Source organism: Nansenia antarctica (assembly GCF_963989245.1).
Source record: "Nansenia antarctica genome assembly, chromosome: 2".
NCBI classification, from domain to species: Eukaryota; Metazoa; Chordata; class Actinopteri; order Argentiniformes; family Microstomatidae; genus Nansenia; species Nansenia antarctica.
The window spans coordinates 72,663,860-72,678,391 of record NC_137675.1 but is presented as its reverse complement, the minus strand read 5'-3'; the positions used below and the strand labels follow the sequence as shown (position 1 = coordinate 72,678,391).

The following is a 14,532-nucleotide window of genomic DNA, read 5'->3' as shown; positions in this document are numbered from 1 at the left end:
TGTTTTGAAAATGTATTTAAGCTTCAAAGTGTTCGTTATGACAAGGTCATAACTACCTACATAATATAGATGTCCGACTTATAGCTGGATTTCCATCATATGCACCTGGCCGATCTTTGAAACGTGTAAACTCGCCCAGTCAGGATGGTGCTGTCATTGTCAAAACAATGGCAACGTCACTAGCAGGCTAGCTACACAGCTAACATGTAGCATAGCTAACTTAGTAACTATCTTCATTTCACTAAGACACAAGGCTATGGTGAACACATCGATTGGGACACATTCGTCCACATTGTACTTCGACTCAGAAGAGCCAAAGATAGCGAGTTCACTACGTTGACTACGTTTGCTAGCTATGACTAGCTAGCATGCTCCGTTTTTAATTTAGCAAGTTAGCCAAACATTCTATTCAAACCTCAACTCGCCGGCAGGCTAGTTTGACGAATATGGACGCAGTTAGATCCAACCATTAATTCTGCAGTGCTGAGCTAAGATCGACGCTTAGTTAGCTAACATGTCCTGCCCTTCAAGTTCGCCTATCCGAACCCGCCTCTTCCAAACCGATTCCCCGCTTCATCCCAAACTACCAACCCGCCGCTCGAGTGGAAGTAGGCCCGGGGACGGACGGGAAAAACACACAGTCCCGATCTGAAAATGTATCCCTGTTTTCACCAGTGGAGAGACAATAGCTCAACTAGAACAGCGTCGCTAACATTCCGTTGCTATTTAGCTGCCACATAGAGCATAACATTTCATGAAACTGTTGTTTACGTCTGAAATCAAAATAATGTAAAAACGAGCGGCCATCGCGTAACCAACCTGAAAGCCTCGCCTGTTCTCCATCAGTCTTTGCGAATGCAATTGGTCATTCGAAGCCAGCACTTTCTTCACAATCCATCCACCTACATGGATGGCATAGAGTAACACATAGAACGATATGAATGGTGTAAAACATTTTTTTAAATGTTTAGCACAAATAAGGTATGATTTTTTTTTCTGTAGTGGTTGTCGCTGGTTAGCTAGCTAGATGTTTGTGAAATGTAGCCTAGTGGGTGTGTGTGTGCCTGCACTTGCTTAGCTACCATATTTTTTTTAGCGAATCTGCTGACACCATTAACTCAGATAGGGGGATATTGAACAATGAGTTATTTATTTGTTTCAGACCCCGGTAAAATAAGTTGTTGTTGCACATCGCTCACAATGACACTTGTAACTGTCATAGTAAATAATCCATTTTCTTATTTTCTTAAATGTAAAAAGATAAAATATAGAAATGTATATGTTCTCCATATGTAAGGAAATTGTTATTGTATGTACAATTATTGTTTTATTTTGTTTATCTAAATAAAACTTGATTTGATTTGATTTAGTCTTGATAGAATAGGGTGGATTGTGCTTTTTAACACCTCCTCTACCTTCTCTTGCCTAATAGGAGATACTGGTGACCTTCTACCGCGGTGCAGTGGAGAGCATCCTCACCTACGGCATCTGCAACTGGTTCTCCAGCTGCACAACCGCGGAGAGAAATGCGCTACAGAGAGTCGTGAGAACAGCACAGAAGATCACCGGCGCCCCCCTCCCCTCTCTGGAAGAGCTGTACAACACACGCTGTCTCAGGAAGGCCTCCAAGATCTCCAGGGACCCAACCCACCCTGGGTACGAACACTTTACCCGGCTGCCCTCGAAAAGGCGGTTCAGGACCTTGGCCGCAAGGACAAACAGGCTGAAGAACAGCTTCTACCACAGGGCCGTCCAGGCCCTGAACACAGCAAAGACCTAGGTTCTGGGCCCTGGACAGTCTGGACGGATTGATGGCAGCTGCTGGACTGAAAAAATCAGGTGTAGTGCTGAGGCACAAACATGTACATTTCAAGCCTGCAAACTGCGACACTTTAAATAAATGTGCAATAACACTATTGTGCAATATGACAACCCTAGTCGTCTATCTGTACAGTATAGTATAGTGGATAGTGTACATAGCCTTTATTTATGTAAACCAGCTCCTTCCCTTCTTGTGATTTTTTAAAAAGTTTTTTATTTTTCTTTCCTAACACCAGGGGAGCCACCCCTCCTACATTTCGTTGTTTGGTACCTGTACTGTAGCAATGACAATAAAGACCATTCATTCATTCATAATATGTGATTATGTGTGTTCCTTGCAATGGAGACTTCTTTAAAACCCTAAACCTTCTCGACAGGATGGAACTACTGACATTGACTCTGCTTTGGAAGATGAAGAAGAACTGGTTTCTGAGGTGAAAGGCCTGCATATTTTTTCTCTCTGTCCCTCCAATCTCTGTGTCCGTGTTCTTAGCTTTGAGCCCACAGACAGTGTGTGTTGAGGGATGTGACACAGTATTCAGTCTGTTTGTCTGTTTCAGTCTCTTTCTCTCTCTCTCTGTTTTTCCATCCATGACCAATTCTAACCCATTCCACTCCTCTCTCTTCCTCCACACACCCCATGGCCTCTCCTCCTCCCAGGGTAACCCATTACTTCCTGGTAAGTGTTGGACATTCCAGGGATCGCCGGGTACAATGGCAGTCACCCTGTCCCACCCCATCAAAACCACCCATGTGACTCTGGACCACCTGCCTCGCTGTAACTCCCCTAATGGTCAAATCCACAAATCCATCCCCCAAGGACTTCCATGTCTATGTGAGTCACCTTTGACCTGTCCCTTGAACACTTAACCCCTAACCTGTAGAATGAAAATCATTTCAATTAAAGTGTGACATTATCTACAGAGAAGTACGTTGTAGAAGTAGAAGTGAGCTGCTATTCTTCGACCCCATTTACACCTCATACTAACAAGTGTCTTGTGATCAGATCACATATGATGACATATTATCTGGCCAGCTCGCGTTAGCAATGCACCATTTATCTGACTTGCGTGTCTGCATTGTGATCAGATTTTGTTTAGATGTCCCTTCACTTGGCTCACGGTCACATGTCTAATTTAAGTTTAACAGAATGTGACATCATGTGTCCAGAACAACCGCTGTGTCCAGATTCCATTTACACTTGTCTGCGATGCAGACACAATGCCAGCTCCTCCGCCTCTGTAGGTGGTTTCACAGATCGGATCACCATGTGTCATCTCTCTCTCTCTCCAGGGTATGTCTACCTACACTGAGAAGAGAACCATACTCGGAAAGTTCACTTATGACCAGGATGGAGAGCCCACCCAGACCTTCAAACTGCCTGTGAGTCTGACTCACTAATAGAAAGTTAAGACACTTGCATGTGCCGGTTCCGTGTGCACGGAAACATCACCACGTGAGTCCACCAGCCACACCCCCCGGACACTGTGGGAAAAGAAAAATTGTCCGTTGTTGAATTTTGTCCCACTCAAAATATTAAATATATTTACCAGGAGAGATTTTTGAGACTGTATAAAATCATCCAAAATGCAAAAATCCAAGGCAAGACACAGATGGCTGAGTTGAAGTAAACGTTTATTGCACGCTTCACAGAATCAGAATGCAACAAACAGTGATCAGAGGAGCTATGGAATACACAAGCGGACAAGAGGATTCCCGAGCTCATACTACCTAACCATGGTCTGGGTTAGCTCTTTTATAGAGCTAAATGTGTCTTATTCAGGTCTTTTCTCAATAGATGTGATCATTAAATGGCATTTAGGTATTAGGTCACCTCCGGACACGTTCCTCACCATCCTGGATAAGGCCTTTGAAGGCCTCTCTAGGGAAAACAGGGTTCTATCCTACTCTGTCCAGTGTAGTGTTCAGTGTTGTGTCCAGTGTCCAGTAGTGTTCAGTGTTGTGTCCAGTGTAGTGTTCAGTGTCCAGTGTAGTGTTCAGTGTTGTGTCCAGTGTAGTGTTCAGTGTTGAGTCCAGTGTCCAGTGTAGTGTAGTGTTCAGTGTTGTGTCCAGTGTAGTGTAGTGTTCAGTGTTGTGTCCAGTGTAGTGTAGTGTTCAGTGTTGTGTCCAGTGTCCAGTGTAGTGTTCAGTGTTGTGTCCAGTGTAGTGTTCAGTGTTGTGTCCAGTGTCCAGTGTAGTGTAGTGTTCAGTGTTGTGTCCAGTGTAGTGTTCAGCGTTGTGTCCAGTGTCCAGTAGTGTTCAGTGTTGTGTCCAGTGTAGTGTAGTGTTCAGTGTTGTGTCCAGTGTCCAGTGTAGTGTTCAGTGTTGTGTCCAGTGTCCAGTGTAGTGTTCAGTGTTGTGTCCAGTGTCCAGTGTAGTGTTCAGTGTTGTGTCCAGTGTAGTGTTCAGTGTTGTGTCCAGTGTAGTGTAGTGTTCAGTGTTGTGTCCAGTGTCCAGTGTAGTGTAGTGTTCAGTGTTGTGTCCAGTGTCCAGTGTAGTGTTCAGTGTTGTGTCCAGTGTCCAGTGTAGTGTTCAGTGTTGTGTCCAGTGTCCAGTGTAGTGTAGTGTTCAGTGTTGTGTCCAGTGTCCAGTGTAGTGTTCAGTGTTGTGTCCAGTGTCCAGTAGTGTTCAGTGTTGTGTCCAGTGTAGTGTAGTGTTCAGTGTTGTGTCCAGTGTAGTGTTCAGTGTTGTGTCCAGTGTCCAGTAGTGTTCAGTGTTGTGTCCAGTGTAGTGTAGTATTCAGTGTTGTGTCCAGTGTCCAGTGTAGTGTTCAGTGTTGTGTCCAGTGTCCAGTGTAGTGTTCAGTGTTGTGTCCAGTGTCCAGTGTAGTGTTCAGTGTTGTGTCCAGTGTAGTGTTCAGTGTTGTGTCCAGTGTAGTGTAGTGTTCAGTGTTGTGTCCAGTGTCCAGTGTAGTGTAGTGTTCAGTGTTGTGTCCAGTGTCCAGTGTAGTGTTCAGTGTTGTGTCCAGTGTCCAGTGTAGTGTAGTGTTCAGTGTTGTGTCCAGTGTCCAGTGTAGTGTTCAGTGTTGTGTCCAGTGTCCAGTAGTGTTCAGTGTTGTGTCCAGTGTAGTGTAGTGTTCAGTGTTGTGTCCAGTGTAGTGTTCAGTGTTGTGTCCAGTGTCCAGTGTAGTGTAGTGTTCAGTGTTGTGTCCAGTGTCCAGTGTAGTGTTCAGTGTTGTGTGTAGTGTAGTGTTCAGTGTTGTGTCCAGTGTAGTGTAGTGTTCAGTGTTGTGTCCAGTGTCCAGTGTAGTGTTCAGTGTTGTGTCCAGTGTCCAGTGTCCAGTGTAGTGTTCAGTGTTGTGTCCAGTGTAGTGTAGTGTTCAGTGTTGTGTCCAGTGTGCAGTGTAGTGTAGTGTTCAGTGTTGTGTCCAACCCCCAGTGGTCAGACACGGACAGCTCCGTTGGTGGCCAGTCATCCCTCTGCTCGGGACCACAACTCGGCGCCTGCAAAAAGTCAGCTCTCAAAAACAAGAAAACAAGCAATAAAAATAGGGGGATAAGTAATCGGTAGACATCTGAGAATGTATAATTTAAATTTAAATTTTGCCATTTAGCAGACGCTTTTATCCAAAGCGACTTACAATTACGAATTACAGGGACATTCCCCCTGGAGTGACTGAGGGCTAAGTGCCTTACCCAAGGGCACACTAGTAGTGGTGTGGCTTCAGGCGGGATTTGAACTCACAACCTTCCGATCACAAGTCCAACTCACTATCCACTAGACCACCACTACCCCTGTATCTATTGTGAACTTTTAAATTACATTAAGTGGTTGAAGACAACGCAGCGTTTTTTAGCCCTGCCAGCTGTACATCATTATCTTTGTTTTGTCACTATTTGCACTTCTGGTTATATGCATAACTGCATGTTGTTGTTGGTACTTGTACTCAGCAATGACAATAAAGTTGAATCTAATCTAATATCTCTCTAATATCTCTGATAATGCTAAACCACATAGGATTACCCAATTAGCCAAGCCAGATGAACAAAACTACGTGCGAAACAGCCGCGTAACACATGCAACAACCTAAATAATAAATACACATCTGAAAACTATAACATGTTCATTAATAATATTTCGAAATTCTCACCTGAGCTGCATTTGCCATTGTATTTGTAATTCTTCTTCTTCTTCTTATCAATTGCGTGTTCAAATTATTGTTCGTTAAATGTCCTATAAAATGTCGCCGTGTTTGTTAAGATCCTTCAAAATCTCGCGGTTTCTCGCGGTTACTTACCGACGCGCTTACGATGATGCGCTCCAACCAAATGGTACATCACGTTTCCGGGTGATGGATTTGATGTCTGCAGCTGGACCCTTGATTGATTTGATTGAGAATCTCTCATACAACCGGAGATTCAGGACGCACATTTGTGCGCCCTGGCCAAGAAATAGAGACAGCCAATTGGAGCGCTGCTACAGCTCACGTGTAAGCGAAAAGTATTCGTCATGGCATAGACTTGCATTGACCGGCGCCCCGCGTTCTCCCCCTATGTATTTTAACAGTGAGTTTTACACACACACACAGATAAAAATGTTTATTGTATTGGAGGATTTTTAATGAATGCTGATAGGCGCCGACAGAATATCAGCCGCATTTTGTGAATAAACAATGTTTATTTAAAAAAAAAACTTTTACAAATCGCAACTAGGAAGTGAAGGTGGGGGCGGCGCCCCAGCGCCCTCTATCGGCCAGCCGCCACTGGAATGTATTGCTAGCTAAAGAGGTGGTTAATATGTTGAGTGGGTAGCCGACTCAACGTAGCCTCATTTTGGTTTCAATGTGTAATCAATACTTTATTTCACATTGCAGTTTTTCACGGTGTTTGTGTGTACGGTGTCTGCACACAAAAAATAAAGAACATCAGTATCAGAATCGTGGGTTGCTTGTCTAACAGAAGAACACGTTCGGGAGCAGTTATAATATTACTTATATTCAATATAAATAATTATATCAATTGCTTGATTTCGTGTCCAAGTATAATGATTTTACGTGGCTATGTTTACAGTACAGAACAAGAGAATAGCCATCGTACGACTGTGTAGCAAACTCTCAAATTATAACATTGCCATCCTGTGGTCAAACGGTGCTAAGCGCATCAATCGGCTGTTGCTCGTGGCTGTAATGACCACTAGAGAGCAGTGTATATCACAAATAAAAAAGGAGCAACTACGTTTACTCAAATCCTTGGTTTCACTGAGTTGATTAGAACAAGTTATTGTTATCATTTTGTGACTGATAAGATGACTAAATTAAATATTTTAACCCCCCTATATATATTTAAAATCGGTTATTTAACTGTTAAACCTTTTATGTGGCTGGGAATCAGGCGGCTCCTCCAGTCTGTTTATGTACCTGTATCATTTTAGCACAGGTGAGCCAGTTGTCCATCATCAAACACTGGGCAGACGCAGACAAAGCAGGATGAGTCTATGAAACTCAATCCATAATGCTAGAGAAACTCCCTCTGCTGTAACTCAATATCCTCAAACAGCTCCCAGAGACTGCTGTGCTGACAGTCTTTGAGTCAAATTTAGCACAAGTCCTACTTCTCATTGGTCCCCTTAGAGCCACCCACCCAAAGATGGGGAGACCACGTCACCCAATAGAAAATTGCTTACAATATTGATGAAGAAAAGAGGAAATGAATGAGACTCAATTGGTCAATAGTTTCCAGTGCATTTTATTATGTTTGCTCAGAAATTCACCAGAGACAGACATAGCTAGTGAGGAACAGGTAACTTTGACCAGTCATCATAGATATAAATAAAAATCGTTTGCATCACCAACAGTGTTAAATAAATGTCCTCATGAAACAAAAGCCTTGCATGCCTTTATTCCTTTTAAAATATGAGCAATTTATTATCACCCTAAGGTTCACACCATCCCTGTAGACTTGATTAAAAAGCTCATTGAGCTGCATTGCTTTGAAACAGAGCTAAGAAGAACTTCTGGGAAAAAAAACGAATAGAAAGAAAAAGCTGTCCCGAGTCGTTGTGGCAAGAGATTTGATATGGAAAACTTCTTCAGTCCTTCTGGCTTGTCACTAGCAACTGTTTCCATGAGAACAGAAACAAGGAATCTTGACACACCCATGAAGGGGGAGAATGTCTGTTGGTGTGTGTGTGTGTGTGTGTGTGTGTGTGCCAGAGCTGGGTGCTGAAGTGAGAGAGCTGGATGGAAGCTGTAGCAACCGTCTGAGCTGAGCACTGTATGTGTGTGTGCTTGTATCCCTGTCTCGGTCTGTCTGTCTGTCCTCACATGGCTTTGACTTTGATTTGCTTCATCTTCATCTGCTTTTTCTCAATCTTCTTCTGATCGCGGCGTTGGGCAGCCTCCTGAAAGAAAAAGAAAAGAAGACGGGTGAGAGAAAGGACGGAAAGTCTGAAATGTGTTCGAGCCAGTTGCACATTGTGTTTTGTAGTTGTGTTTTCAAGTTTTTTCAGCCGCGGAGGCTTTGGAGCTGACCTCCAGGCGGCGCTGTCTCTCCGGATCCTCCTCGCTCATGATCCTCTCCTTCTCAGCCCTCTTCTTCTCCTCCCGCCGGGTCTGGGCCGCCTCCTGACGCTGAGCGTGGGTCTGCTTCAAGAAGTTCTCCTCCACACGGGCACGGTTCTTATCAGCCTTCTGCTTTCCCTGGAAAAGAAAGAACGAGAGAGAGATTGACAGAGGGTGAGCAAGCTGAGTACTGTCCATGAGGGAAGGAGGTGTGGTGAAAAAATAAGGGAAGAGACCGGTACAGACAGGGGGTGAAGAGAGACACAGGCAGTGCCAGAGTGGAGCTGGGGGGTATGTTGGTGGGGGTACTGCAATGCTCACCTCCCTGTTGAGGCGGAGCTTCTTGACTTTGTCGATGCTGTAGATGACCATGTTCATAAGGGGTAGCAGAGCATCCATGTCTTTGGGAGACGTGTTGCCCATGCCAGGCACTGCACACACACACAGGAGATGAATTATTGTTAAACTTTGAATTCTGTCAGAATGAATGTGGTGTCATGGTTTGTTCTGTATGCCCAGTAGAAAGCATTCAAAGAAGAGACATATTGCTTACCATTAAATGTAAACAGCAGCGTTTTCTTGGTCTCAGGCAGCTTCAAGGGCTGACCCTCCCTGAAAAACAACAGTAGTAGAGAAGAAAGTGTTAATAAAAAAAATAAAAAAAGGAGACAGTGGGGTTATCACAGGTATGTAAATTGACATTGACATAGTATTGACAATATATTGGTGGAAAGATTGACATATTCAGAGGAACACTTACTCCTGCATAACTTTTGGACCAGAAAATTGGTCCGAGAAATGGATGGACTCGATCTTGTCAGCATTGTTGGTGATGTAATGTACCATCTGAAAGGCAGAGAAAGATAGCCAGGAAGATAAATATGAGGTATGATAAACCAAATTATAGAAATAAAATCTACAACAATGATAACAAATATTTAATCTCTTCCTCAAAACACTCAATTGCGCACTCAATGCAGCATTATGCCACTGCAAACACAGCATTTAGTACGTCACATCACAGCCGACATATTCTTGTCATAACCCTCTTTGGTGTCTTTAGAACGCTCCATGCAATAGTCTCGTAAAGTCGTCACTGGTTTGAGTAGGAAACTATGGAAGTCTCACCTTGCTGTCCATCACGCCATCCGTGACCTCACCCATCTCTGTAAGGATGGACAGATGCTCAGGGAGGCCATACTTCGCCCCAGACTTGGGCTTGTCGCTGCAGAACTCACTCTGTGGACGGAGAGGAAGATGTGTAAATACATACACAATCAGAACTAGGGCTGGGTTCAAAAAATCGATTTCCCGATTCTGAATCGATCTTCATTTGAATGAGCGATTATCGATTCATAAATCCCGAAATCTTTTTTTTTTTTTTTTTTCCCCTGCTTGCAGCTTCAACCCGCAACGAGATCTCGTGGCCAGATCTCGCGCTACAAGAATTTATCATATCTCACGCAACGACCAGGCTTAATATAAAGGCAGATGTCTGGGTGCATTTTGGAACATAGCCAATCAATAGCCAATCAGTTTACCGATTGGCTATGTTTGTAGCCCCTTTATTTACACTGGCTGCAGTAAAGCACGTTAAAAAGCACTTTTTGTAGTGTCTGATTTAGCAAAATGTTGGTCAATGATGTTCATTTATGTTCCAATAAGAAGTACATTCATGTAACTGCTTTGGAGTCAATTCTTAATGTAAACATTGATATGTTTAACAATGCTACATGTTATAGGGTTCCTTGAACCATTTATAGCATTAGTTCTGAGAATCTCTTCATATTCAAGGAAAATTGATATTGTAACTAAATCGAATCGGAATCGAATCGAATTGAATCGGGAGCTGTGAATCGGAATCGAATCGTTTTGGGAAATCAGTGGCGATACCCAGCCCCAATCAGAACCGTAGATGGTCAATGTTCTGGATGGCAGGAAAGAGCATGTTCAGTGTTTGCTCTCACCAAGTCCTGCATGTCCTTCTGCATCTTAGCCATGGCCTTCCGGGTGCCCACAGCAAACACAAATGAATCCATGTCCTCATCATTCAGAGTCACTTTGATTTGCTACAGAGAAATAGACAAGAGAAAGACAGAAGTTTAGACAATGGAAACAATTTAACAGTGACTTCTATTCTGTATTTGTAATTAATTAGGCTAATCAATTTGTAATGTGTCGTTGGTACCTACCACTTGATCACCGGCTGGCCTCATCATCCTGGCTAATACATTGAGCAGGTCTTGCCTCTTCAGGAACTGTAATAGACCAGCGAAAACTGTCACAGTGTGAAAACACACACACACACACACACACACACACACACACACACACACACACACACACACACACACACACACACACACACACACACACACACACACACACACACACACACACACACACACACACACACACACACACACACACACACACACACACACACACACACACACACACACACACACACACACACACACACACACACACACACACACACACACACACACACACACACACACACACACACACACACACACACACACACACACACACACACACACACACACACACACACACACACACACACACACACACACACACACACACACACACACACACACACACACACACACACACACACACACACACACACACACACACACACACACACACACACACACACACACACACACACACACACACACACACACACACACACACACACACACACACACACACACACACACACACACACACACACACACACACACACACACACACACACACACACACACACACACACACACACACACACACACTACCTTGAGCTGGATGAGCATGCCCTCACAGCACACACGACCAGAGCACCACAGGTTATAGATGTGTTCATTTTCCTGGTTCAGCTTCCCAGTGCTCACTGCCTCTTTACTGGTGCCATCATCACCTGTTGACACACAAGACACCACATTCATAAGAGGCAGCAAACCACTGCATTATTATGTTACACTAACCTGGCAGACCCTTACACAGGGAAACATCAAAAGCAGGACTAACATGATATGGCAGGGCCAACAAGAGCACAGACAACTCACCAACTAATGCAAAGTTGCTCTCAAGGAGCTCTCGGTGGGAATTGAACCAGGCCTGAGCCAGGCGGCTGTTCTTGTTCTTGCCAATCATGTAGTTCATGATGTAGGCCAGCAGGCCTGTTACCATCAGGATCTCCATGTAGTAGCTCTCCCAGCTATTCTGCAAATGGGCGGGCACCTGGGGGGGGGGGGGCAGACAAACATCATCAGCATCACCATGGGGGCAGCTGTGGCACAGGAGGTAGAGCCGGCGTCTAATGATCGCAAGGTTGGCAGATCAGCGGTTCGAGCCCCGGCTGGTCACATGTCAAAGTGTCCTTGGGCAAGACACTGAACCCCAAATTGATCCCAGTGAGCAGGCCCGGCTGCATGGTAGCTTGCCGCCATTGGTGTGTGAATGGGTGAATGAGAGGCCGTTGTAAAGCGCTTTGGATAAAGGCGCTATACAAGTGCAGTCCAGTCCACCATGACAACCACAGCCTGGATGCCAGCAATGTGCGTGCTTGATGTTTGTCCTCACTTTTAAGAAGGAAGAGTGTGCAACAGTTAGACCTACATACGGTTTGCAAGAGAGAGGGATTCCTCATCGTCGCTCCGTCACAGTTCACACCTAGTTTAATGTTCAATTAATAATAATAAATTAATCATTAGCTCACCGTATGGATGATGAGGGGGTCCTTGAAGGAGGGGCTGGTCTTCTCCATGCCCTCAATGCCTTCGAACTCTTCTTGGTCATACTTGCTGTAAATATCTTGATCCTACAGCAATACAAGGGGTAGGGGTTGTGGTAGAAGTGGATTAGATCTGCTGCAGGCAGATTATAGACAGATTAAGTCAAGTCTTGGTCTAAATCACACTAGTATTCTAGAAGGAAACCAGCCCAAATGACTGAGTATGGATCTGCCATCAGAGGGGAGCGTAGAAGAGCTACTCCGATGTAATGTGAGCCTACTGGCAGGCCACTGCAGCCCCTCACCTGTGTCTCAGAGTCCTCAAAGCCATCCTGACCATCCTCCAGCTCAACTGTGGCCTCATCTTCATCCTCTTCCTCAGCAGGCTGAGAAGAGGGGGCAGCCCGTGGCGGAGGGGCAGTTTCTGCCTCAGCCCTAGTGTCCTCGCTCACATCCTCAAACTCAGCAAAGTCATTGTCGTCAAAGTCTGCTATGTCCTCCCCATCATCGAAGTCGTCATTATAGCGCCCGCTGGAGACGGGCAGTGCCAGGAGCAGGAACAGTGCAGGTAACAGCAGGAGGTTGACACTCCGCATGGTTGAGCTACACTAGCAAGGGGGCAGTAGAGAGAGGGTCATGTGAGATGGGGGGAGAGGTAAATGTATAAACAAAGGTGGATTTGAAGGTGACAAAGGTCAAACCAGCACAAATGGTGCCACATAGAAATGTCAGGGATTTTGGCCCCATGAGAAACACATGTTTTCTAGGATAACTCAGTTACATTTGTCTTCATAAGCCCAACCGAAACATGGCCTTCTGTTCACTTTTATCCTACGGAATAGATAGCCACAAAAAGAGAATTTCACTCTCTGGGAATGTATGTCTGTAATCAGTCAACAGATCAAAAGATGTGCAGCCTTGAATGCCCAGGTTCAGAGCAGCACATCAGTTCTGCCAATCATCTTATCCTCTTGACAATGCTGGCACTGATCTTACCTTCATTTATCAATAAAATAGCAGTTTAAGAGTCACAATTCCTACATCATTCCATATAAATAACTAGAACTAGCTTTTGTTTGAGACAGCATTTAGTAAAGATCCACGTGACAGAATGAGCTAAGAGTCATCATTACCTTAAAGTAGCTAAGTATATTTATCGGTCTGTTTGAATTGCTCAACAGAAAAAGTAACTGGTCAAACTGGCTTCCTGCGTAGCTAGATCATTTCTTTTTAACTATTTTGGCTTGGCCTACCGATCTATCTGACACATCATCATTGCCTTAAGACCCTTCCTTAGACAGACTAACTCCACCAGATTAAACCATTAGCTAGATAGCAAGCAGCTCAACAAGAGACAAATCTCTTCCTTTGACATGATTGCTAGCTAGAACTAGCCTGTTGAGTTGCATTACCGTTTCCAGTACAGCAGATAGCTGGTCATCGCAAAAAAATGATATGACATTTCAGCAAATCCTGTAAAATGTGTATGTTGGCCTAGCTACACAAATCAGCAATATAATTAAACATTGCCAGAGTCCAGACTGACAGTGACAGTCGGTTAGCCAGCTAGCTACAGAGGCCACTTGTCCCATCCCCCAACACCGCCTGCTTGCTTGGCGTAGCTAGCGTCCCTGCTGACTGTGCTACCAAGTTGGTGCCTCAAAAGAGATGGACAACATGAAAAGGGATATGGGCTATTAATTAGACAAATCGACGGATTTATCCAGCTGAATAAAACGTAGCTAGAAGTAAACATGTAACTCTATAAATACCTCTGGAACGCTAAAATGTGATACTCCGGGAAACGTTGACAGCCGTAGTAAGCTAGCTGAACTGTTCGGCACACACACCCGTGGAAGCTTGACAGCGGAATCTACCCAGAAGCCTTTGTGGCACGAACCGACGTCTGACGTATTGTTGAATGAATGAATGAATGAATGAATGAATGGTCTTTATTGTCATTGCTACAGTACAGGTACCAAACAACGAAATTTAGGAGGGGTGGCTCCCCTGGTGTTAGGAAAGGGAAAAAAAAAACACTTTAAAAAAAAAATCACAAGAAGGGAAGGAGCTGGTTTACATAAATAAAGGCTATGTACACTATCACTATACTATACTGTACAGATAGACGACTAGGGTTGTCATATTGCACAGTAGTGTTATTTCACATTTATTTAAAGTGTCGCAGTTTGCAGGCTTGAAATGTACATGTTTGTGCCTCAGCACTACACCTGATTTTTTCAGTCCAGCAGCTGCCATCAATCCGTCCAGACTGTCCAGGGCCCAGAACCTAGGTCTTTGCTGTGTTCAGGGCCTGGACGGCCCTGTGGTAGAAGCTGTTCTTCAGTCTGTTTGTCCTTGCGCCCAAGGTCCTGAACCGCCTTTTCGAGGGCAGCCTGGTAAAGTGTTCGTACCCAGGGTGGGTCGGGTCCCTGGAGATCTTGGAGGC

General features: G+C 44.5%; 1 protein-coding gene across 2 annotated transcripts; it reads right to left on the bottom strand.

Annotated features, from left to right (window-relative positions):
• Positions 1-7,496: 7,496 nt before the first annotated feature.
• Positions 7,497-13,956, bottom strand: ccdc47 (coiled-coil domain containing 47). 2 transcript variants are annotated; one of them, XM_080522548.1, is made up of 13 exons: positions 13,856-13,956; positions 12,389-12,691; positions 12,069-12,170; positions 11,416-11,590; positions 11,146-11,267; positions 10,513-10,578; positions 10,288-10,389; positions 9,449-9,559; positions 9,081-9,166; positions 8,874-8,932; positions 8,642-8,751; positions 8,291-8,458; positions 7,497-8,160 (listed from the first exon to the last, which is right to left on the bottom strand). In XM_080522548.1, the coding sequence occupies exons 2-13, from the start codon at positions 12,677-12,679 to the stop codon at positions 8,080-8,082; spliced, it is 1,473 nt and encodes a 490-aa protein (XP_080378674.1). In that variant the 5' UTR covers positions 12,680-12,691; positions 13,856-13,956; the 3' UTR covers positions 7,497-8,079. The 2 variants fall into 2 exon arrangements, with proteins under 2 accessions (XP_080378674.1, XP_080378675.1); XM_080522549.1 differs by having other exon boundaries at positions 12,389-12,686; positions 13,856-13,930.
• Between the last annotated feature and the right edge of the window lie 576 nt (positions 13,957-14,532).